The sequence below is a fragment of the Geotrypetes seraphini genome, chromosome 17 (genome assembly GCF_902459505.1).
Source record: "Geotrypetes seraphini chromosome 17, aGeoSer1.1, whole genome shotgun sequence".
NCBI lineage: Eukaryota > Metazoa > Chordata > Amphibia > Gymnophiona > Dermophiidae > Geotrypetes > Geotrypetes seraphini.
This window is the reverse complement of record NC_047100.1, coordinates 15553337-15580453: the sequence shown is the minus strand read 5'-3', so window position 1 is coordinate 15580453 and position 27117 is coordinate 15553337. Positions and strand designations below refer to the sequence as shown.

General features: G+C 42.7%; 1 protein-coding gene across 8 annotated transcripts in view; it reads left to right on the top strand.

Annotated features, from left to right (window-relative positions):
- The window catches only part of ERC2 (ELKS/RAB6-interacting/CAST family member 2), a 779911-nt gene that overhangs the window by 126157 nt on the left and 626637 nt on the right, over positions 1-27117 (top strand). For all 8 annotated transcript variants that reach the window (XR_004537423.1, XR_004537420.1, XR_004537424.1 and 5 more), the window contains one exon: positions 2735-2902. Coding sequence is in view for 1 of the 8 variants with exons in the window: in XM_033926752.1 (XP_033782643.1) it covers positions 2735-2902 (168 nt within the window). In the remaining 7 variants the exon portion in view is untranslated. The remainder of the gene's footprint in view (positions 1-2734; positions 2903-27117) is intronic.

The following is a 27117-nucleotide window of genomic DNA, read 5'->3' as shown; positions in this document are numbered from 1 at the left end:
CAGAAAGATAGCGAAGAACTCCAGAGCGACTTGTATCAGTTAGAGAAATGGGCAGAGCAATGGCAGATGAAGTTCAACGTGGAGAAATGCAAAGTAATGCATTTAGGCAGTAAGAATAAGGAACACGAGTATAGAATGTCAGGAGCAACTCTTGGTAAGAGCGAACAAGAAAGGGACCTGGGTGTACTGATAGATAGGACCCTGAAGCCGTCGGCACAATGTGCGGCAGCGGCAAAGAAAGCGAACAGAATGTTAGGAATGATAAAGAAAGGAATCATGAGCAGATCGGAGAAAGTCATAATGCCGCTTTATAGAGCAATGGTCAGACCACACTTGGAATACTGTGTCCAACATTGGTCTCCCAAACTAAAGAGGGATATAAAACTGCTGGAGAGGGTGCAGAGACGAGCAACGAAGCTAATAAGAGGTATGGAGAACTTGGAATATGAGGAACGACTCAAGAAACTAGGACTGTTCTCCCTTGAGAAGAGGAGGCTGCGAGGGGACATGATAGAGACGTTCAAAATACTGAAAGACATCGATAAAATAGAGCAGAAAAACAAATTATTTACACTGTCCAACGTGACACGGACAAGAGGACATGGTTTAAAGCTAAGGGGGGACAAGTCCAGGACAAATGTCAGGAGGTTCTGCTTTACGCAGCGAGTGGTGAACGCCTGGAATGCTCTTCCACAGGAGGTTATTAAGGAATCCACTGTGCTAGGATTCAAAGGCAAATTAGATGCACATCTCCTTATGAGAGGCATAGAGGGATATGGGTGGTAAAACTACATCAGTTGTATACCTGACTGGGCCTCCGCGTGTGCGGATCGCCGGACTCGATGGACCATGGGTCTGATCCGGAGATGGCAGTTCTTATGTTCTTATGTTCTTATGTTCTTTACTGAATATGTACAGTCCTCATTGTATCTTCGCTGTAAATGTACAGTCTCTTACACTGTAAACCGCTCTGAACTGTTTGTGGTACTGCGGTATACAAAATAAAGTTATTATTATTATTACTCTAAACTTTTCATTGTTTCTTCTTTAACCTGAAAAAACTCACTTTTTTTAAAATGGATGCTTGTATGTTGTGGGGCGATATCTTCTTGAATGGCAGACATTTATGTGGTGAAAAAAGAAACTTATTTGGCCACATTTTTCCAGACTTTATTGGGTAGAACCTCTAGTAGAGATTATTTCTGAGTGGTGGCCATATGGATTTCATATAAAATATGAAGCAAATCATATTCTCTTAATACAGTTTTTCTTCTCATTAGACGTATTTTTGTGGCCTTTCCATTGTACAAGTCTCTTTGTTCTTATGCATTTTCTGTTGGAGGATGCCAGAAGAATAAAGTGGTGGTATTAGGAAAGAATTTTCATTCTTTTCTCTGACATTGTCTTATTTATGAACAAAGGGGCTGATTCTAAAAACGGCAGCTTAAGTTAGGCGGTAGTAGGCACTATGCCGCTGCCTAACTTAATTGACCACATCATTAAAAAGCCATTAAACCGGCATTTAGAAAAAAAAAAAAAAAAATTAGCTGCCTGCTGATGCCTCCTGAACTGATGCCCTAATCGCGGCTAAAGAGGCGCCTTGGCTAACACCGGAAATAACCGTAAGCATCCTTTCGCGCCTTCATAACCTGTATAGGCGCTGGAAATGTAGGCCTTCAAAACGCTGGCCTACGTTTCCAGTGCCTGTTTTCACATGGTTGCGATTCTGCTACCGTGATTGACGCATGACCGACGACCGGGTTTGGAGGCACCGGCCAGTTTCAGCGCTGATTGCAGAATCCGGCCCAAAGGGCCTGATTGTATATATGTCGGCTAAAAAAATTGGCGTTGACTAGTTCAGCGCCATGCGAAATTCTGTAAAAGTTAGGGGCATTGTATAGAACAGGGGTGTCAAAGTCCCTCCTCGAGGGCCGCAATCCAGTAGGGTTTCAGGATTTCCCCAATGAATAGGCATGAGATCAATGTGCATGCACTGCTTTCAATGCATATTCATTGGGGAAATCCTGAAAACCTGACTGGATTGCGGCCCTCGAGGAGGGACTTTGAGATCCCTGGTATAGAATAACGCTTAGCACTGCCTAAGCAGCATTAAGGCATCATTATGTGTTCTAACGTTTGGGACACTGTATTTATGCCAATGCATTCTTGACCTAAATGCCTGCAACTACACACTTGGGCCCATTTTTCTATAATTGCACATAACTAAAAAAAAACAACCCAAAAAGAAAAAAAACCTTCCCACTATCTGCTATCATGCCCACTTTTAGACAGGCACCTAATTTTTATAGAATTGTGCCTTCCAAGTTGTGCCCTATCATTCAATTAACATAAGTTAAGTGCCAATTATCAGCAGTGATATAGCCTAGTAATCAATTGTTAGGCATCTATATCAGCTAGAGCAGGGGTGCCCACACTTTATGGGCTTGCGAGCTACTTTTATAATGACTAAGTCAAAATGATCTACCAACAATAAAATTAAAAAAAAACACAAAGCACACTGAAAGGCAGAGAAAATGTTAATTATTCATATTCCGGGGTTTTTCAAAGAGGTCACGGCAGATGACTCTATGCAATGTCACCTCAGTAACAAATGTCCTTCAGTAAAGGAGCCCCTAAATAAAATTAATGAGGCTAATTCAACTGTGCAGAGCTAATAAGCTGATTGATGTGAGCAGAACACATATTGAATACTATTATTATGATATTATTACAGATTGACCAGTTGAAACAGGAACTGTCAAAGAAAGAGTCAGAACTTCTTGCCTTACAAACCAAACTTGAAACTCTTGGAAATCAAAATTCGGATTGCAAGCAACACATTGAAGTGCTTAAAGAGTCACTCACTGCCAAGGAACAGAGAGCTGCCATACTTCAGACAGAGGTAAGGGGACTTCATGAATTCTGTTTGTTCTTTAATCATTGTTCATGTTTACTGCAGAGTTTGTTTCTTCCTGTAACTTGACAAGTTAAATAATCAGTTATTGCAGGACAAGCATGTAAAAAAGAATATAAAAGTAAAATTATCAAAATCAGCTTGTTAAAAGTGTAAAATGTACATTTTTAACTGTATCCATCAGACTTTAAAAAGTGGGTTGAACATGAGTTTTAAATGCATTCCTGGATGGCTAAGTGCAGTTCACATGCAGTTTAAATCTGATTTGGGAAAGAATTTTCAAATGCATTAACCCCCCCTCCCTTTTTACAAAACCGTAGCGTAGGTTTTAGTGCTGGCTGCGGTGGTGACGGCTGTGACGCTTATAGGAATTCTATGAGTGTCGGAGCTGTTACCGCCGTGGCCGGCACTAAAAACCACACTACAGTTTTGTAAAAAATGTTTGAAATGGTGGGTTTTTAATTTTTTGAAAGGTGAAGTTATTTTGCCCAAAAACTAATTTCTTGAAGGCTCCCCACATCATTAAATCTTAACCAAGGAACATATTTGTACCAAAATGTAAGTGTATTTTTTTAAATCCTCAAAGAGAATTTCAGTAGAGGGAATTCACTGTGAAGTTTTAAGAACATAAGAATTGCCGCTGCTGGGTCAAACCAGTGGTCCATCATGCCCAGCAGTCCACTCACGCGGCGGCCCTCTGGTCAAAGACCAGCACCCTGACTGAGACTATCCCTATCATCGTACGTCCTTGTTCAGCAGGAACTTGTATAACTTTGTCTTGAATCCCTGGAGGGAGTTTTCCTCCATGACAGACTCTGGAAGAGTGTTCCAGTTTTCCACCACTCTCTGGGTGAAGAGGAACTTCCTTAAGTTTGTACGGAATCTATCCCCTTTCAACTTTAGAGTGTCCTCTCATTCTCCCCACCTTGGAGAGGGTGAACAACCTGTCTTTATCTACTATGTCTATCCCCTTCAGTACCTTAAATGTTTCTTTCATGTCCCCTCTCAATCTCCTCTGTTCGAGTAGGAAGAGGCCCAGTTTCTCTAATCTTTTGCTGTACGGCAGCTCCTCCAACCCCTTAACCATCTTAGTCGCTCTTCTCTGGACCCTTTCAAGTAGTACTGTGTCCTTCATGTACGGTGACCAGTGCTGGACGCAGTATTCCAGGTGAGGGTGTACCATGGCCCAGTACAGCGGCATGATAACCTTCTCCGATCTGTTCGTGATCCCCCTTCTTTATCATTCCTAGCATTCTGTTTGCCCTTTTCGCTGCCGCTGCACATTCCGTGGACGGCTTTATCGACTTGTCGATCAGAACTCCTAAGTCCCTTTCCTGGGAGGTCTCTCCAAGTACCGCCCCAGACATCCTGTATTCGTGCATGAAATTTTTGTTACCGACATGCATCACTTTATACTTGTCCACATTGAATCTCATCTGCCATGTCGATGCCCATTCCTTGAGCCTGATTATGTCACATTGCAGATCTTCGCAATCCCCTTGCATCTTCACTCCTCTGAATAACTTCGTATTGTCTGCAAATTTAATCACCTTGCTCGTCGTACCTATGTCTAGATCGTTTATAAAGATGTTGAAGAGCACGGATCCAAGCACCAAGCCCTGCGGCACTCCACTGGTGACGCTTTTCCGGTCCGAGTATTGTCTATTTACCCCCACTCTCTGTTTCCTATGCTCCAGCCAATTTTTAATCCACATGAGTATTTCACCCTCGATTCCATGGCTCGCAATTTTCCGAAGTAGTCGTTTATGTGGAACCTTGTCAAATGCCTTCTGAAAGTCAATCGGGTTGCCCTTGTCTATCTGCCTGTTCACTCCCTCGAAGAAGTGCAGCAAGTTTGTCAAACAAGATCTGCCTTTGCTGAAACCGTGCTGGCTGGTCCTCATCAGACCGTGTCCGTCAAGGTGATCAATGATGCGGTCCTTTATCAGCACCTCTACCATCTTTCCCGGTACCGAGGTGAGACTCACCGGTCTGTAGTTTCCCAGGTCTCCCCTTGAACCTTTTTTGAAGATCGGCGTAACATTTGCCACCTTCCAGTCCTCCGGAATTTTTCCCATTTTAATCGACAGGTTGGCTATTAGTTGAAGCAGTTCAGCTATAGTCCCTTTCAGTTCCTTGATGACCCTCTGATGGATGCCATCCGGTCCCGGGGTTTTATTGCTCTTGAGCCTATCAATCTGCCTGCATACCTCCTCTAAACTGACTGTCAACCCTGTCAGTTTCCTGTTTTCATTTCCATCATATAGCCTGATGGGTTCCGTTATGCTGTGTATATCCTCTTTGGTAAATACAGATGAAAAAAACGTGTTCAGTCTTGTCGGCGATTGTCTTGTCCTCCTTTATCACTCCCTTTATTCCTTGGTCATCCAACGGTCCCACCACTTCTTTTGCGGGTCGTTTCCCTTTAATATATCAAAAGAACGCCTTGAAGTTTTTCGCCTCCTTGGCTATTATTTCCTTGTAGTCTCTTTTGGCCCCTTTCACTGCCTTATGGCACTTGCGTTGATGTTTGTGCTTATTCCAGTTTTTTGTCCGTTTTTTATCTTATCCGTTCCTTAAACGAGGTTTTTTTTTGTCTCTGATTGCTTCCTTAACCTCTACAGTGAGCCACGCCAGTTCTTTATTCTTTTTCCTCTTTGATCCCTTGTTGATACGCGGTATATATAGATTTTGTGCCTCGGTGACTGTATCGTTAAAAAGAGATCAAGCCTGCTCCAGCATCTTTACAGTGTTAATCTTCTTCCCCACAATGCGTCTCATCCCTTCATAATTCCCTTTTTGGAAGTTTAGCGCCATGGCCATTGTTCTGGACTGATGTTTTGTCCCTGTTTCCAGGTTGAAGCGGATCATATTGTGATCGCTGTTTCCCAGTGTCCCTTCTACTTCTGCATCCTGTGCCGGTCCTTGCAGCCTATTTAGAATTAAGTCCAGAATTGCGTTTCCTCTCATCTTTTCCTTGACAAGTTGTTCCAAGAAGCAATCGCCTACAGTTTCCAGGAACTTGGTCTCTCTAGCACAGCCGGAGGTGCCTAGGTTCCATTCTATCCCTGGATAGTTGAAGTCGCCCATGATAACTGCGTAGCCTCCTTTGCAGTTTATCTATTATAGAATTAGACTTTTTCCATTTACGCTCCCATGCTTTCATGAATTCAAACACACTCTTTGTCTCCACCACCTCTACTGGGAGCCTATTCCATGCATCTACCACTCTTTCTTACAGAGGGGCATTAGTACCTCTTTTATCCTACTGGTCATACCTCTCCCTATGCACCCTAGAATCTTCTAGCTTTCGCCGTCACTTTTCATCCTGTTTAGCCACCTTAAAATCATCACATACAATCATACCCAAGTCCCGCTCTTCTTTCATGCGTATAAGTTCTTCACCTCCTAAACTGTACCATTCCCTTGGACTTATGCAGCCCAAATGCATGACTTTGCATTTATTAGCATTAAATTTTAGCTGCAAAATTTCAGACCATTCTTTGAGCGTCGATGGGTCTTTCTTCATATTATTCACACCATCATGGGAGTCTACTCTATTGCAAATTTTGGTATCATCCGTAAAGAGACAAATCTTACCCGACAGCCCTGCAGCAATATCGTTTATAAAAATGTTAAAAATAATAGGCCCAAGAACAGAACCTTGAGGCACACCACTGATAATATCCCCTTTCCTGAGAGTGATTTCCATTGATCACTACCCTCTGTCGCCTTCCACTCAACCAGTTCTTGACCCAGCCTGTTACTTTGGGACCCATTCTGAGGTTACTCAGTTTATTTATTAGATGTCTATGTGGAACACTGTCAAAGGCTTTGCTAAAATATAAATACACCACATTTAGCGTATTCCCTTTATCCAATTCTCTGATCACCCAGTCAAAGAAATTGATCAGATTTGTCTGACAAGACCTACCTCTAGTGAATCCATGTTGCCTCCAGTCCTGTAGGACTAGTCTCAGATAGGGTGCTGGACCAGAGGGCCGTCGCGTGAGCGGACTGCTGGGCATAATGGACCACTGGTCTGACCCAGCAGTGGCAATTCTTATGTAATCCACAGGATTCTAGAAACTTGACCATTCTCTGTCTGTTTTAAAAGCACAGAAGTCAGACTTACTGGCCTATAATTCCCTACTTCCTCCCTACTTTCACTTTTGTAGAGAGGGACCACATCCGCCCTTCTCCAGTCCTCCGGTACCACTCCCAACTCTAGAGACTCATTGAAAAGGTCAGTCAGCGGAGCCACCAGAACTTCCCTAAGTTCCTTCAGCACCCTCGGATGTACACCATCCGGCCCCATCGCTTTGTCTACCTTTATTTCAGGGTTTACCAGACCAGAACTGAATGCAATACTCTAGGTGAGGTCGCATCATGGAGCGATATAAGGGCAATATAACATTCTTAGTCTTGATAACCATCCCTTTTTTAATAATTAAGGACATAAGAACATAAGAATTGCTGTTGCTGGGTTAGACCAATGGTCCACCGTGCCCCCCAGTCCACTCCCGTGGCGTCCCTTAGGTCAAAGACCAGTGCCCTAACTGAGACCAGCCCTACCTGTGTACATTCCGATTCAGCAGGAACTTGTCTAACTTTGTCTTGAATCCCTGGAGGGTGTTTTCCCCTATAACAACCTCTGGAAGAGCGTTCCAGTTATCCACCACTCTGGGTGAAGAAGAACTAGCATCTTGTTTGCTTTTTTTGGCTGCCACCGCACATTGGGCAGAAGGTTTCATCATATTATCTATGTTGACACCCAGATCCTTTTACCCTCAAGGTGGACCAGGTTAGAGTGTCACATTTTGAACTGCTTAGCATGGTGATACCTCTAGCGTTGCAAATCATGACACTGACCTAGGCTGCATTGGAAGCATAAGCAAGGCAAGAGACCATATTATCAATGTTGTGATCTGGTGTCTAATCCAAAGAAACTCGGTTTCAAACAGATGGAGGAATGGGTAGGTTTCAGTGTGAGTGTTAATAAGGGGTTGGTGATGGAGATATACTAGCTGCCATTGATGCTGTCTCCACATGGCTGCTTACAACTACCATCTTCCATCCTTCTGCAGAACAAAGGAATTCCACAGGAAGGGCTGGATTTTGCAGCCCTTTCCACAGAAACAGAATCGCAGGAGACTAATGGACTACATGAGAGCCAGTTATATATATATAAGGGGCCTTGTTTCCATGTCAAGCAACAAAAGTTTTACTTAAATGAATTCTTTCCCCTTGCCAAAAAGCACGTGAACAATTACAGCTAATTGTATTCAAAATTGCTTCCTGGGAAAGATGGACATAATTGACTTTCTTATTTTCCCATTACTAAGAGATCTTAAAGACAGAACAGAACTAAAGAAAACCCAGCTGATAAAACCATTAGGCCCACCCTGCCCAGAATGGATTCAGCTTTCCATGGGTTTGAAAGGCAACTTACTGTACTTCAAAATTTCAGCAGTTTATTGCATTATTTAGCTAAAGCCATGGTAAAATCAGCTGACTTTTTTTCAATGAAATGAAAAGTAATGTCAATTATACTTGTTTTGACCTATTTTTTTCCAGTTAAGAAACTGAAAGACACGGATATAACTAATAAATTATTTTAACATACTTTACCAGGGTTTACTGGGGGTGGGGGTGGGGGTGGGAGGGGGAGGAAAATGACACTCATGGGCTAATTTAAATTAAACTTTTCTTGTAAAGCAGAATTTTGATACTTTTCTTCATTTATGAAAAGGTGATTCGTCTGCCCTTAGTTTTTATGAATGGATAGCCTTTCAGTATTTTGCTAATTTTTAAATTCATGGTGTTGGGTTGTTCAGTCGGTGAACATTTATACTCAAGGGGTCATTGCTTTTCCATTTGTAGGAGCTATAAGACTCCTGAGTAGGAAATAATGGAAGCAATTTTCTAAATTGTATAAAACACAATAACATTTTTGATGATTTTGGAACTTTAGACCTTATGGAGTAGGGATTTATGATCCCCTGAGAGCTCTTGTATAACAACTTGTGATTTGTCCAAGAAAAAGGATCAATGGCTTACAATTTGTTCCACCGTTTTTTTGAGGAAGCTACCTCAAAGCAAGGATAAATTGATGCTATGACCGGAAACATGCACACTGTAATTCTACAATTTCTTTACTGGTCACCAGACCTGCTGTAAAGAGTAAGGTTATATTTCTTCTAGCTATTTGGCAAAATGCATATGTTATTATTGAAAACATGAAGCAGCCATGTGAAAGTTCAAAGGCAAAATTAGTTGGGATGTCATCACTGTTATAGTTACTACCTGAAAATTCTTTTCAGTCAGTCTTACACCATACAGGACTGGAAGGATAGAACATTAGCCTATTAGATGAGACCTTGAACATTTTGAACACTAAGAATTATCATATTGGGTTACTTTCCTTAAAGATTGTAGTTCACCCCTCTTCCCTTTTGTATCACTAATTACTTGTGTACATACATTGTATGTTTAATTGTACAAATTGTTTTATTTTGTCTCCCAATTTTAAATTGTCATACGCATTGAAGTATTTGATATTGCGTGTACAACAAACTTAATAAACACATGATAAAGGCCTAACTCATAACACTTTGGCTCTTGCATAAAGTTAGGTGTGAAAATATTTTAAACCAGTATTCTGTAAAAACAGATCCACAAGGAAATGCCGTTATAGAATTTGCATTTAGTGTGTGTCAACCTGGTGCCTAACTTTGGGTTTCATTTATTGAATTTATCCCTATATGCTACAAGAGCTGTTTCTCCAATAATACTCAAAAAAAATGTTAAGAAAAAGTTTGTTGAAATAAAAAAGCTTTATGCCTCTTTCTAAATGTCAACAAAGAAGGAAGTGACTATAGGGTAAATAGTTGGGTATTCCAAAATATAAGGCTTGCAACCATAAAAAGCATGTAATGGTATTTCTTCAGTTTAGACCTTGTGTTTGGTGCTTGTCATCTATGAGGTTCTGCCCGGGGCTAAATTTTGCTCCAAATAGTGAGTTGTGCCCGTACTGATGTCCTATTATTTCACCTAAATTTTAATTGGGCCTTCATAGGTTGGTGTGTTCTCACCAGGAGAAAAAAGTCATCGCCAATTAAGTTTTGGTGCAATTTCTTCAATGTAACATGTTTCAGCAAAAGTACATCAAGCAAGCCCCTCTCAGTACAGTTCAAAGCTCGCAAAAGCTTATAAATTTTCAAAGTAGCAGCAATACACAAGGTCATATCACCATGCAATGACTTAAAGATCAAGTCATGATCTTAAAAATGAATCCTCTGTATAATAAGGAGTAAGACAACTCCTTCAAAACTGGAGATTTAAGATTAAAACGAGAAACTTTGCAAATAAGGTGTGCAGTCGCATTTTGCTCAACTTGGGAGCAGAAAGTGAGGGTGATCAAATTTGTAGATGACGCAACATTATTCAGTATAGCCAGAGCATGAGCAGACTGTGAGGAAATTACCAGAGGACCTCGTAAGACTGAGAAGCCAGCCATCTAAATGGCAGATGAAGTTTCATGTGAACAAGTATGAAGTGGTTCATATAAATAAAACCAATTCTAACGATCTGACTTTCAGATTAGGTGTTACTGAAGCCTTGATGATTGGTTTTATTGCTCATGGATTTCAAACTTGTAATTCAACTCCCTTTTTTGACTGTGGACAATACATTGAAACTTTGGTTCAGTATAGAGCCTTGGTCAAAGAAAGCAAAGAGAAAATAAAGCATCAAATACCAGAGTTATGAAGGTTTTAATGCTTTTTGTATCTTAAATATTGGATACTATTCTGGTCCCCCATCACAAAAAGATACAACAGAACTAGAAAAGGTACGGCCTAAAGGTGATGGAATTATCTCTTAATAATAATAATATACCTTTCAGTTCAAGACGGTTTACAAGAGAGGCTGCATGAATGCTGCGATGTTACATCATGAGCCTGAAGTATGAGGAAACAAACAGAAAAGCTAAAGAGATTGGAGCTTCTTAGCTTCCAGAAGAGACGAGAAAGGATTTGATGGTCAGTGACCTGCTAAATCATTTTGAATATGGGGCTCTTTAATTATTGAAATCAATACTACAGTTCCCATAATTTATCGTAATAGAATTCTCAAACATTTGGAACTGTCCTCGATTCTCCTTCCAATAACTGGGTGACTTGGCAGCTTTGCAACTCACTTATCTTAAAGCAGTGATACAGAGCTTGCATGGCAAAATGAGGCCAATCATGTATTGTGCTGTTTTGTGCAGAGATTATGTCAAAAGAGCTGCTAAAGGGTGTTTACACAACTGCTCCAAGTTGTGTAGCCTGCTGACTCAAGTTAATTTACCTTAGAAACTGAAATAATGTTGTTGGGTTTTTTTTTTTTGTTTCCTCAGCTTGATAATTATCTTTCTGTTGGAAATATTCCTAACTCTGGAATGAGTGAATTGAGCCCAATGATTTTTCATAGTGACACAGTAAATAACAGCAGATAAAGACCAGTATGGGCCATCCAGTCTGCCTAGAAAGGTGCCCCCCCCCCCTTTCCATTTCTGTGGAAATACTTTATACTTTGATTCCATCCTCTTGCCATATGGGGATTCTTTGTTTATCCCACACCTTTTTGAATTCCATTACTATTTTCATCTCCACCTCCTTCCATGGATAGGCATTCCAGGCACCCCCCCACCACTTTACCTTCTCTGTTAAAAAGTGTTTCCGGTGAAATTATAGATATTTTATTTTAAAAAGCTTCAGAAGACCTGGTTAAAGATGTGTGTCTTTACTTAATTTATAAACCAATTTTCCTCCAAATAATTATTTTACCAATTGGTTTTCAGAATATGGTTTCAATGCACAGTCAGTTGCCCCATCTGTAATACATTGTGTGATTTTTTTTTTTGCACTCTATGTCAACTTGCAGATTCCAGATGCAATTAATCACATTAAAGGAAATTCAGGTTAGTTCCCTTTGAAAGTTAGGATAATATCTTACTGTTTTTCACCAAACTTTATAATGAGGATTGTACCCATTACAGCCATAGCTATGTGAGATGAACTGTAGGCAGGTGTCCAATATCTGACTGTGCATTCAATTAAGGGTACTGATCAAATTATAAATTATCAGAAAAGTCAAGAATCTTTTGATATCATTAGAAGGCCAATATGGAACTCATAATTCAGATGTATGAATTCCTGCCTGTCTTTAATTATCCGCTTAATTAATTAAAAAACGCTGGGGCTGTTCTCTCTGGAGAAGAGGAGACTTAGAGGGGACATGATAGAAACCTTCAAAATCCTTAAGGGCATAGAGAAAGTGAACAAGGACAGATTCTTCAAACTGTGGGGAGCCACAAGCACTAGGGGTCACTCGGAGAAATTGAAAGGGGACAGGTTTAGAACAAATGCTAGGAAGTTCTTTTTTACCCAGAGGGTGGTGGACACATGGAACGCTCTTCCAGAGGTTGTGATAGGCCAGAACTCTGTACAGGGGTTCAAGGAAGGTTTGGATAGGTTCCTGGAGGATAAGGGGATAGAGGGGTACAGATAGAACTTGAGGTAGGTTATAGAAGTGGTCAGTAACCACTTCACAGGTCGCGGACCTGATGGGCCGTCGCGGGAGCGGGCCGCTGGGCAGGATGGACCTCTGGTCTGACCCAGTGGAGGCAACTTCTTATGTTCTTATATAATAAAGATCACTCTTTCAAGTGTAAACTGAAAACTCACTTCTGTAATCTCACTTTCAACTTAACTTGTTAATATTATTAATTTTCTATTACTTATTTTTTTTGTATTACCATCTGTCATATAGACTGGAGATGTCAAACTACAATCCTTGAGGGCTACAGATTGGTTTGTCTGTCAGGATATCCCCTTGTGAATATGGATTTAGATGTAGTTAATCACCTTTTGAGTCCACGCATAACATGAGCCATAAAACAGAATTTCCCCATACCTTAGAAGTTTTACAAACTAAGCTTTTACCTGATGCAGTAGAGAATGAAGTGACCTTTCTAAGGTCACAGGGGGTCAGCTGTATAAAGAGCAGCAAAAGTTAAGTATCAAAATGCAGTGCACTAACCCCTGAATTCTTTATATGGCACAAAGATTTTGGTGCATAAAATTGAGCATGGATGCATCTTAATTAGCTAACAAGCCATTAAGTAGCAATTAATGGATGGTAACAATCAGTTATTGCCTGCACACTATTCTACATATAGCCCTGTCACTGGCCAATGGAGGGAGCCTGAGCAGTTGAGCTCATTGAGCCTAAGTGAAGAGATAATCTGCATAGAACTGCAACTGCTGCTGGGAGCTGTCCACTCACCCTGAGTGGATTGTGGTGCTGAAAAAACAGCTCCCAGCACAGAGAGCTCAGAAAGCAGGAGCTCCTTCGGCCCAGTGAAGCGGAGTAGGGTCAGCTGGCTGACCAGTCCTGACAGGGGGGACTAATGCAGCAGTTGTGGGAGGGTGGGCGGGGACCTATACACCTGTGGAGAGATCATGGAGAGAGATCTGGCTCTGGAGTAAAGTCCGGTGGTGGGAGGGTTCACGGGGACCTATACACCAGCAGGAAAGAGCTGAGATGTAGCCCAAGGACCTGGTAGAGCCTGGAGTCGAGGAAGTGGCTTAGACTTCACAATCAGTGGAGAGACCAGTGATGGTACCGAGAGCCATCAGAGAAGACTTCCAAGTAAAGCAGCCTGAGAGACCCTGGGAGCATTAGCTAGGATTTAAGGAGTGTCCAGCGAAGGGACTGGCTGGAATGGTGGCAACCGATGGAGTGACCAGTGAATGGCACCGGAATTTGCCAAAGATGGATAAAGCCAATACTGGGTTGGAGGAAGGACTCAAAGGAGACCTGGAGGGACAGAGTCCAGGGAGGATCTAGGAGAACGAGGAGTCCATGGAGGACCTCAGGATGACCAGGAGGTTGGGAAGACCTGGTCACGTTTTAAGAACTCTGTGCAACCCTGTATGTTTTGTGTTAACAGAGTCCTGGAGAAGACCAGAAGGCACCTGGGGGTGTTGATATGTGACAGTAATGCCGCTCAACCTGATTACATGATGACAGGCCCCTTTTACAAAGCCAAGAAAATGATGCTGCCACGATAAATGCACCGAAGCCCATTCAGTTCCTATGGACTTTGGTGCATTTACCATGGCAGTATTGCTACTGTAGCTTTGCAAAAGGAGTCCTTAGCGTGCAACGCAAAAGGGGACATGCCCAGTGAAGGAGCAGAGGAATTCCAAAAAATTGTGTGCAGAGTTATACAGTGGTCCTATTTCCACCTCAAAATGTCAGGAGTTGCGCGCCAACATTTACACCAGGTTTGATTGGTATAAATGCCTACACTGAACTTTGGGTGTGGGAATCGGCACAGGGACCTGTTGATGACATCTACCTTAATCGCGATAGCACTGTTTAGAGAATCGCGCCTCTGGCAAAGGTAGGTGCCGGAAATGTAGGCCAGGGTTTTCAAGGTCTGTATTTTTGGTGCCTACATTTAACATGAAGGAAGAAGACTAGAAGTGGAATTGTGAGACTGAAAGATACAGAGGACCACTTTGTGGAGAGTGACAAGAATAAAGCAGAAATGATTAAAAAAATACTTCTATTTTGTCACAAATGAAAATCCTGGTGAAGGACCAGAGATGACTGACAAAGATATATATGGGAATGAAGTAGATACTGCACCAGTCATGGTAGAAAGTGTTTCCAAACAATCTGAAATACTGAAAATAGACAAAGCCACAGGGCTGGATGAGATACATCTTAGGAAGCATCATGGAGCTACAATGTCGAACGGGTCGCCTTTGTCTATCAGCTTGTTTACTTCCTTGAAGAAGTGCAGTAAGTTCGTCAAGCAAGATCTTCCATTGCTGAAGCCATGCTGGCTGGTCCTCATCAGATTGTGTCCGTCTAGGTGATCAATGATGCGGTCCTTTATCAGCGCCTCTACCATCTTTCTGTGAGGTCAGACTCGCCGATCTGTAGTTTCCCGGGTCACCACTTGAACCTTTCTTGAAGATCGGCTTAATATTCGCCACCTTCCAGTCTTCCGGAATCCTTCCTGACTTGATCGACAGATTGGTTATTAGTTGAAGCAGTTCTGCTAAAGCCCCTTTCAGTTCCTAGATTACCCTCCTATCTTTTCTTTCTATTTAAACTACAGTACTTTATTTTGAAGACTGTTTCTTTAATGTTTAATGTTCTTTAATATTTTTATAGACTGTGTATGGTATAGGATACAAATTACATACAAATTTAACTTAAGAACAGTTTAAAAAAATGGAACCCGTTCTGAACCCGGGGACTTGCCTGTATTGTGTCTTTTCGATTTGGAACCATTACAGTTAGATTGTTTGGAATTGCTCCTTGTGTGATTCTTGAATTGCACATCTTCCTGCTCTGTTTGGTTTCAATTGTAATGAAACACATACCAAAAGGTCAGCCCTACTAAACTTCCACTGAAGAAGCTTAGTTCACTTTCTCACACTTGTTTCTAGCTTTGTGCCAGCATTCCATTTTAAGGCTTTTTATGTCTGGGATCATGCTTGTCTTTCAGTTTTCTTATTGGAATATATATCTTCCCTATAGGGCCATTCTTGAATTTCACCTTTTTTCAAGGCAATAAATCTGCTATTGAGATTGTTTCTACAATGTGCAGAACACTTAGGAGGAAGTCTGAAGAATTCTGGGCATAAAAACAGAATGTGTAGCCAGCCAGGGAGGGTAGATTGATATAGCTGTCTATCTGCGTACATATGCATATTACTGTTGACATTTGATTTGGTTCAGATCCTTGTCAGCATAGCTATTGCTAAAAGCTCAATAGTTTTCTATATTCAGAATAAGATTCCAAGCTATAAAAGCCTTCACTCTGCAACACACATCTATCTCTTTCTCTGTCTATCCTTCTCTTTATCTATGGAACCCGAAACTTAGACCATCACCCCATCCCCCTTTCTCTCTCTCTCTCTCGATCTCCCAGGAACTTCAGACTCTCTGTCTCTCTTTTCCTCTGAACTCTGTAAGGCAGGGAAACTGCTTTGCTCTCTCATTAATTGTAATGCTTAATTGTAATGCTTATAAATATTGCTTTCCTGTAAGCCTATTTCTATAATATATTCTTTATGCAATCACCTCTGGCTGTGTTTCTTATTTGATTCTACTCCTGGTGAATCTTCTGTGAGGGAACTGAACCTGGGACCTGGCGTGTGTAAGGGCGCCTCTCACATAACCCCTACCACCTAACATTGTGGGGGCCACACACTATCAATCCTTACAATCCTGATCAGGTTTTTTGGGGTTTTTTTTTTTTTTTTTCCTTTTTGAGAGATACTTAAGGCTTGATTCTGTAAGGCTTTTCTTTCATTCTGAATCTGTGAGAAAAATAAAGCTTAGTTAAATAATCCAGTGCCAGAAGTGTGGGATGCTAAAAAAGATCAAATGTGATTTCAGATTTATCTCCAACTGTTTTGCATTTGATTGTTTACTAGATTTCAAAGTAGTACAGTGGGATAGGAAAGCTTATATGTCCATATGGCAATGAATCACATTGTCTCCATGAATGCTGTTAGGTTATTCATCTACTTGTGATTAGTGTCAGGTTTTGGGCTACATTGTCAATATGATTGTGAACATTCTTTCTACAGAAACTGTGGAGTTCTTGGGGTAGCAATAGAGAAAAATTGCACACATTATTCCAAATGAACTCTTATTAAACACTTATACAGAAGCACTTGCATCTGTATTTTTCTTGCTGGTCAATACACCTAAGCACCCTTCTGACTTTTCTTGATGCCTCAGCTACCTCTTTGGCCACATTAACATTATCAGATACAAACGCCTCTTGCTTTGTGCACAGAACTTCAACTCCTAAACTGCTCACATGGGCTTTTGCAGCCCAAATGCATGACCTTCTAGATCGGGGTGGGCAGCCATAGTCCTTGAGAGCAGTGTCGTACCAAGGGGGAGGGGGTGCAGACCATAAGGGGATGTTCCTGGGGTTGACATCTTGGTTCAGGAACTTTGCTATTTTGCTGGCATTGGGCCTTCCTCTCTGCTGGGTCTTGCCTTCATGGAAGCAAGAAGTAGGCGGGACCTGCAGAGAGGAAGGCTTGATGCCAACACTTACCTTCTTAAAAGCAGCAGCAGCGGTGGTGGTGGTAGCTGACTATTGGAAGCAGTGCTCTGAACAAGCTTCTTGTGGGCCGGCCCGCCAGGCCTTCCTTCTGCCATGCCACTGATGTGGCAGAGAGAAGCCCTGGTGGAGCAGGCTGCAAACAGCTCATTTGGCACTGTCACCATTGCTGCTACCGTTAGAGGCCTGAAGGAGGTCAGTCGGGTCCACAGGTGTTGCACAGGGGGATGAGAGAGAGGGAGGGATAGAAAACTTCTATACAGGAGGATTGGAGGGAGGGATGGAAAGCTGCTGCACATGGGTGGAGAGAGGAAGAATTGTTGGAGGAAGGGAGATGCAACAAAGAAGTAGAAAGGGATGAGAGGGAGAAATCCTGTGCATGGTGGAGGGGAGGAAGACATGCATGGAGAAGAGAGAAGGATAAAGTTGGATATAGGGTGGAGGGCATGGTGAGATGGTGCATGGGGAGAGAGAAAAAAATGTTGCACATGATAATGGAGCAAAGGAAGGAAGTGATGCTACAGGGAGGGGAATAGAGAGGTTTTAACCAGGGCACAAGGCAGGAAAAAGAGAGAGATATGGAGTGGGGAAAAAAACAGAAATGTTGGATATGGCAGTGGAAGGGAAGGTACAGAGATAGAAGATGGATGGTGAGTCTGGAGAAAGAACAAAACATCAAATGGGCAGGAGACCCTGGCAAGTGAATTAACAGAAGACAAACAGAAACCAGAGCCTGGGATCAAGATGATTGCAATAATAAAGTGACCGGATAACAAAAAGTAGAAAAAAATAATTTTATTTTTTATTTTGTGATTACAATATGTCAGACTTGAAATGTGTATCTACCAGAGCTAGTGTTAGACAGCGAGAATGAGCTAGGACCTAACAGAGAGAGGAAATGTCTTTTTGTTTATTTTGTTTACAGCACAGCACTGACATGGGGTTGGAAAAGTTGTAACCCTATGTAATGTTATATTGTAACACTGTGAATGTTAACTGTAACCTGTTCTGAGCTCTTTGAGGAGGACAGGCTGTAAAAATAAATAAATAAATAATAATAAAAAAAAAATATATATATTTTTTTTTTTTTTGGGGGGGGGGGTTAAAAATGATTGGCCCTGGGTGTCACATATCCTAGGTATGCCACTACTTGAGAGCCACATTCCAATTGGGTTTTCATGATTTCCACATGATTTCCATAATATACTTCACCCCACGCAATCTGGCTTCAGATCCAACTTCAGCACAGAGACATTACTAGGCTCCCTCATTGACACAGCCAGACAACACCTCAGCACAGGAAAAAAAAAATGCTCCTCATACAACTGGACCTGACTGCAGCATTTGACCTGGTAGACCATAATGTAATGTAATGTAATCTATTTCTTATATACCGCTACATCCGTTAGGTTCTAAGCGGTTTACAGAAAATATACATTAAGATTAGAAATAAGAAAGGTACTTGAAAAATTCCCTTACTGTCCCGAAGGCTCACAATCTAACTAAAGTACCTGGAGGGTAATAGAGAAGTGAAAAGTAGAGTTAGAGGAAAAATAAAAATAAAATAAACATTTTAACAAGACAGCATTGATCTAAATACTTTGGAAGGTAGAAGAGAGGAGAGAAAGGAATAGAAGCAGAAGGGGGAGCCGTTGAACAGTAGAATTCTGGAGAAATTTAAATGATAGAAATAGAACAAAACAAAGACAAAAGGCAAAACAATAGATAAGATTAAAGATAAATCATAAGCTGGAAAGAAAAATAAAATAAAACTTTGTCTTCAATCCACGGTTTCAGCGTCAGTGATGAAGTGGAGCAAGTAAGTTTAGGAGGAGAGATTGACGTTTCCAGAAAGGGCTTCTTCAGGGAAGAGACTTGGCAGACAGTCCCAGGATGCCTATGTCTCCTCCCCTGCGATGTTCTCCCATCCATGCATTCCCTCCCAGACACACTGCCCGTGCCCCAGCCGCTCCATAACATCCTACTGCAAATTTTGGATGCAATAGGTATCTCAGATAAAGTATACTCTTGGTTTGAAGACTTCCTAAAATCCAGAACATATGGAGTAAAATCAGATAAAGAAAAATCTGAACCTTGGTCCAACCCCTGCGGCATACCATAAGGATCCCCACTATCCCCTGCTCTCTTCAACCTATACACTGCCTCTCTTGGAACATACCTGGATGACCTAGGCCTTAACCACCTATAGTTATGCAGATGACATTACCATTCTCATACCTTTTGATCAGCCAAAGACCGCCATGACAAATACACTACACCGAACACTAGAAACAGTAGCGACCTGGATGAAAGATCACAAACTGAAACTCAACGCAGACAAAACTAATTTCATCCTCCTCGAAAACGACAAAGTTCCAACCATAACCAATATAGAAATCAACTCAATCAACTATCCCATTCAAACTACCATAAAACTACTAGGAATGACTATAGACTGTTGCTGCACCGTGCAACCACAATACACTGAAACTGGGGCTCTTTTCCCTGGAGAAGCGTAGACTTAGAGGGGATATGATTGAGACTTACAAGATCATGAAGGGCATAGAGAAAGTGGAACAGGACAGATTCTTCTAACTTTCGAAAACTACAAGAATGAGAGGGCATTCGGAAAAATTGAGAGGGGACAGATTCAGAACCAATGCTAGGAAATTCTTCTTCACCCAACGGGTGGTGGACACCTGGAATGCACTTCCAGAGAGTGTGACAGGGTATGGTATTGGAGTTCAAGAAGGGATTGGACAACTTTCTGAAGGAAAGGGGATAGAAGGGTATAGATAGATGGTTACATAACAGGTCTGGACCTGATGGGCCACCGCGTGAGTGGACTGCTGGGCATGATGGATCTCTGGTCTGACCCAAGAGAGACACTGCTTATGTTCTTAAATAAATAAAACAATACAGAAATCCTTCGCAGTTATGAGAAACCTAAGACAAGTCAGGAAATTCTTTGAAAGAACACAATTCCAGTTTATAGTACAATCCCTAATCCTAAATCTACTAGATTACTGCAACATCCTCTGCCTCCCCTGCCCTGCTACAATGACTAAACAACTACAAACAATTAAAAATACTGCTCTAAGACTCATCTACTCATTGAGGAAACACGACCATATTACAGAAGCATATATCAACTCACATTGGCTACCAATCCAAGAAAGAATACTATTTAAATTTTACTGTATGTTATTTAAAACCTTAAACAGAGACAGCCCAACCTACCTGAACAACCGCTTCATCCAAACTACCTCAGTCAGACATAGAAAAACACACACCCCATTCACACACCCCTCGATCAAAGAAGTAAAACGGAAAAAACTATATGATGGCCTCCTAGCCACTCAAGCAGCTAAACTAGATAACCAAATCTCCAATCTACTGATAACGACCCCAGACTAAAAGATGTTCAGAAAAGAAATAAAAACTATACTCTTCAAGAAATTCCTGAAACAGTCCTAACATCAAACTTACCGTCCTTCTTCCCTCCCTTTTCCTGCCACACAGAAACTACATGACCTACTCTTTACCTGTCTAGAAATGACAAACAATTTTCCTTTGTAACCACCATTTTTAACTCTTTTGTAATCCGCCTTGAACCGCAAGGTAATGGCGGAATAGAAATCTCTAATGTAATGTAATTAATATCCATGAGATTGATTTGCATATACTGCTTCCATTATATGCAAATAGATCTCATGCATATCCATTGTGAAGATCATAAAAATCCCGACTGGGTTGTGGCCATTGAGGACTGTAGTTGCCCATCCCTGTTCTAGATCATTCCTCAAGCTTCACTAGATTCTTCTTCATCCAGATTTTGGTATTATCTTCCAAAAGGCAAACCAGCCTCTCTGGAAAGTCACTTATAACAATATTGAAAAATAATCAGATTAAGAATCGATCTTTGTGGTGCAGCACTGAGAATGTCCATTTCCTTGCAGTGGACTTTATTTAACACTACCCTTTGTCGTCTCCCACTCAGCCACTTTTGGGCCCAAACCAGGACACTCAGGCTCAGATTCTATAAATGGTAACGTGATCGGCAGCTGCCCACAAAATATGTGCTGATTACGTGTCAATCACACGATGGCGCCATTTATGGAATCATAACGACGTTACAGTACATATAGGTGCTGGAAATGTATGCTAGAGTTTTCTAGGCCTACATTTCCGGTGCCTACTTTGCCCTTAGGTTCTGGTAGGTGCCTCAGTAGTCGCAATGCTGGTGCTGTTGGTGGAGACGCTGTCTCTTTAAATGAGATCTTTTTTTTTTTTTTTTTTTTTTTTTGAAATTTAATATTTTATTGAGCAAAATGATAACAATACACAGGCAGCATTCCAACAATTCAAGTATAATGCCCATAAGAATCAACATAATCCCCCCCACCCCCCACCGAGTGAAACAATATAAACCAGAAACCTTAGGAAAATGAAAATACAAGTGGCAACAGCTCAAAGAAGACCCCGCCAAAGGCCATAACGTGACCACTGGCGATGAAACGTGCCACAGGAATCATTATTTAAAGCAGTCAATTTAGACATCAGGTAGATTTGGTCTATTTTATGTAACAATTCAGTACGAGAAGGCAGCGTGTCGCGCTTCCAGTACGCAGCCACAGTAAGTCTAGCTGCCGTTGCAACTAGGGCCACAAAGTGATTCTGATCTACATCCAAGCTCCCCAACGGAAAGTTAAGTAAAAATATTTCCATATGCAATAGAATGGGTAGATGTAGTACATCAGTAAGCAGTCGTTGAACCATCTTCCAAAAGGGTACAATCTTAACACAATCCCACCAGATATGTCCAAAGGTGCCCAAACACCCACATTTACGCCAGCAGTGGCCATCTCCACAGTGATAAAATCGGTGTATCTTTTCTGGTGTAAGATACCACTGAAATAACATCTTATAGCCCTGTTCAACTAAGGGGGATGCTAAGGAAACTCTTAACAATGTATTATAAAGGGAGTCCCATTGCTGAAATTCAAAAGCCTTCCCCAGCAAGAGTTCCCAACGATGTTCATATGTGCGGGCTTGTGGCCTAGTGTATAGAAGTGCCCTATAAAGTCGTGAGATAAGGCCCACCCCAGATCCCATCCTAAACACTTGAAGGAAAGCAGAGTCTGCCCCCTCCCACTCAGGGATCACCCTCCTCACCATAAAATCTCGAAGCTGGATATAGGCAAAAAAATCTGTCGAGGGGAGGTCATATATAGATTGTAAGGCAGCAAAGGGTATCAGTTGTCCACCCACTATCAGTTGACCCAGGACCCGAAGTCCCTCCATCTCCCAACGCCTAAAAATCACAGTATCTCTAGCAGGCAAAAAATCAGGGGCAAATCTAATGGGAGTGGCATAGAAATAACGCTGTCGTGGAAACCAAGCTCGTCGAACCCGGCTCCACGCCAGCAGAGTACATGTCATCCCATAAGACGTTCCAGTCTGCTGATCCCGAAGGATATCCAGAGACAGCCAAGGCAGCGCCGCTAAAGGGTAGGTAGGTTGTAGAGCCTGTTCCAGAGAAACCCAGCGCTGGGAGGGATATGCCCAATGAAACAGCCCTTGCAGTTGGGATGCAAAATAATATGTAGAGAAATCAGGGACTCCCATTCCCCCGTGTAACCTGTCCCAGTACATACGTTCCCTCCTTACCCTAGGGGGTTTACGAGTCCAAATATAAGCAAAGGCCCGTCGTTGTAGCCTAAGCAGAAAACGCTTAGGAATTGAGAGAGGTAGGCAGGAGAACAAATACAGAAAGCGAGGCAGCACATTCATACGCAAAGCACTAATCCTACCCATCCAAGACAATCGCAATCCCTCCCATCGATCTAAATCCGCAAACACAGTTCGTAACAGCGGAGGGTAATTCAATTCAAAAAGGTCAGAAAGTTTGCGGGAAACGCGTACACCGAGGTATTTGATAGATTTAGCCGCCCATCGAAATGAAAATGTTGCACGTAGATCCGTTACTAGCGAGTCCGGGAGGGAAATATTAAGCAACTCAGATTTGTCAATATTAATTTTAAAGCCAGCCACCGTACCAAATTCAGTCAGAACACGAAGCACCTCCGTTAAGGAATGGTGCGGTTGGGTCAAGGTAAATAAAATATCATCAGCGTACAATAAGATCTTATGTTCTTCATCACCCACCGCAATCCCTCGAATATCAGCATTCGCACGTATAGCTACTGCTAAAGGTTCCATGACCAATGCGAAAATCAACGGTGACAGAGGGCACCCTTGCCTAGTTCCTCTACGAATCAAAAAATTGGCAGTATATCTTCCATTAACCCTCAAACAAGCCTCCGGTGCAGCATATAATAAAGTCACCCAATGCAGAAAGGCACCCGATATTCCCATCTTCTTCAAAGCTGCTAACATGAACGGCCAGTAAACCCTATCAAAGGCTTTTTCAGCGTCTACTGATAACAAGACAGCCGGAATAGAGTGTTGATGGGCTACTCCAATAAGATCTAACACCCTTCGTATATTATCACCGGGTTGCCTCCCTGAAATAAAACCACATTGATCATTATGGACTAGGAAAGGCAAAAAACGTTGCAAGCGGACTGCCAAAATACGGGTAAACAGCTTATAATCAACTCCTAACAGCGAGATAGGGCGGTAAGACCCACAGAGGAGGGGATCTCTCCCAGGTTTAAGAAGAAGAGAGACCGCTGCTTGACGAAATGAGTACGGTAAACAATCCCCCTCCAAAAAAGAATTAAACAATCGAGTCAAAGGAGCAACTATAAGGGCTTCCATTTTCTTGTAAAACAAGGGCGAAAAACCATCAACACCCGGTGCTTTGGAAGCAGCTAGATGATGTATAGCTGCCACCACCTCAGCAGGCTGAATAGGGGAAGATAGCCACTCCGCATCCACCTCCGCCAAACAAGGCAAGGTGACATTAGACAGAAAAGCATCTATCTCCCCCTTTGTGATTTCAATTTCCGGAGTGTACAGAGTCTGGTAAAAGGACAAAAAAGCCTGGTGAATAGCCCCATCATCCGCACATAGCTGTCCCGATTCAGTACGAATACGAGTAATGGAATGGCGTGCCTGAGATTGTTTAATCTGTGTAGCTAACAAGCGACCCGCCTTACCACCCCATTCAAAAAATCGCTGTTGACGCCTCTGTAGGGCCCAGGCCATGCCCTCTAGGTCAAGTTCCTGTAAATCCCTCCGACACTCCGTCAGGGCTACCCCCCCAGCCTTCGATGGGGCTCTCTTATGAGCAGTCTCCAGGCGTCGAAGGAGGGACAGCAACTTCAATCTACGAGCCACTCGACATTGGTTGCGATATGACCCTCTTGAAATACAACAACCCCGAAGGGTGGCCTTAAAACTTTCCCACAGAGTGTCAACACTAATGTCATCCACATCATTAAAGAGAAAAAATTCCTTGACATCAGACTCTAGTAGAACCAAGGTAGCGGGGTCTTTCAACAGAGAGTCGTTCATACGCCACAAACAACGACCTTCTTTAACCTGTCCGACCTGTAACTCCAGGGACAGGGGGGCATGATCTGACCATACCCGGGGCTCAATACTAGAGGTTAAAACTCGAGGCAGAGCAAATCGAGGCAGCAACCACATATCAATTCTAGTATAGGAATCATGTTTCGAGGAGTAGAAGGTATAATCTCGCGTGTCAGGGTGTAAGAAACGCCACACATCTATCAAATCCTGCCTACGCAAGAAGCGCAGAAAGATCTTTCTATCGCCTCTAGCATAGCGGATGGATGAATTGGAATTATCCTCCTGAGGGTAGCAAGTAAGATTAAAGTCTCCACCTACAAGGAGAGTACCTTCAACATGATCTAACAACACTTGTTCCAACAGTGTGAAGAAGGCCCCCTGCCCAACGTTTGGGGCATAGACATTCAGTAGACTATATAATATACCATCCAACTCAGCTTTGACCATTATATAGCGGCCCTCGACATCCCGCACTACCTCTCTCAATACCACCTGGACACGTTTATGGATTAAAATACCCACCCCCTGGGTCTTTTTTCTGACCTTATTTGAAGAAAGGTAAACATGTGGGTAGTTATGGTGTGTAAGCAATTTCTCATAATGAGATAGAAAATGAGTCTCCTGAATAAATCCAATAGCACTATTCAGACGGCTCAGTTCCTTAAATAATAAGCGCCGCTTTTGCGGTGAATTCAGACCATGTACATTATAAGACAGCAAAGTAAGCTTATCCATTTATATCAGAGAAGAGAAAGCACTGCGTCGCCAAATCTATGCCAAGTCCCGAAGCAAGCAAACCTAATAACCCCTGCAAGTGCAACCTTAAGAAAAACAATAGATAAACATTCTCCCATACCACCATACAAAGAAACACTCGGTCACAACCCTTCCCCTCCCTTCCACCCCCCCCACCCCCCAACCCCCCAACATCACCCCACATGGTCCAGCTACCAAGGCACCTGGCAACCACGGTACAGGAAGTGTAGAGCAACAGTTCACAAATGGACCCCCAGAACCAGCCCTGTAGTAATAACCTTCGCGACTGAGGCCGCTCTGTAAAGGAAAAAGAAAAAGAAAATGTACATAGCAGAACTGTTCAGGAACACATCACTCAAATACTACAGGTCAATGGGATGAGGACGTGGCCGCTTCCAGAGGGCGACGGGCAGCAGCCGACCGGACTACTCGCTGCCATCCTAGTCCTCGTCCCGATTTGGGCACGGGAGACCTCTGAGGCAGAGGAGCCATCTCCGAAGCTGTCATCAAACCTGCTTCCACCATACGAGACTGAACATCAGCCACAGAAATTGCAGTGTAGTTCTTGCCGGCATGCGTAAAAGCCAATCCAATAGGATAAATCCACCTATATCGAACACTGCGCTCCTGGAGTATACGGGTACAGTCTCTATACATGCGACGGCGGGCCAGGGTTGCTGGGGCCACATCAGGATAAACATCAATATCCGCCTCCTCCCATTTAACGGTTCCCCCAGAGCGTCTCACCGCCCTGAGCACATGTTCCTTATCCATATAGCGATGGAAACAAGCCACAACATCTCGGGGGCGGTTCATATCACGAGGGCCAGGGATGCGGTGTGCCCTATCCAGCAATGGCTTACCCACCTCCACAGGCAAGCCAGCAGTCTCCAGTGCCTGTATGCATATATGATCAATCACCTCCATACAGCGAGGGTCAGATACAGTGTCAGGGACGCCCCGAAAGCGAAGGTTGCAGCGTCTGGAGCGATTCTCCAGGTCCTCCAGCTTTAGGGTGCTCACATCTGCTTTTTCCTCCAGTGCTGCAATCTTATTTTTCAGCTGTGTTAATTCAGTGCCATGTGCTTCCACTGCTACTTCCGTCTCCCCCACCCGACTCCCGAGGTCACCCACCTCTCTTTTCAGCTCAGCAACTACAGTATGGATATCAGCCCGAACTGCAGAAATCTCAGTTTTTAATTCCTGGAACCAGCCTCGCATCTCCATCTGCAGATTCGGCAGTGTTGCATCACCAGGTGAGCCCTCCGCAGCCGCGCCCGGATCGGGCGCCATTTTAGGGCCAGTTTTAGGAGGCCCATTCGGGATCGGGGAGGAGAACGTTTTAATGTCCGTTTGTTTTTTTCGCGTCGCCATCGAGATTTAGCCACGCAGCTTCACAGACAGGCAGAAGAAGGCAGATAGTGCAGGCACGCGAAATCGCGCGAATATCGCCGAAATTAGCCCGGGGGTCCGCGGAGCTATCGCTCTAGGCTGCCATCAGCCACGATGACGTCACTTCCTCCTCTTTAAATGAGATCTTAATTGCTTTTAAATAACACAATTATTGCATCAAGGGCAATTAAACCAATTAAAAATGGCACCATTAGGGTGTCTTATGGTGCCTAATTAGCAATGCCAGTTATAGAATTTGGACCTCAGTTCATTAGTTGCCTGTGTGGTACCATGTCTTAGGATCTCTGCTTTAAGCCAGCATTTTGATTACCTAGTCAAACAAATTGATTAGATTTCTCTTGACAGTGTATTTCTCTAACCCCTTATTTGTTTTGTTGGTTTA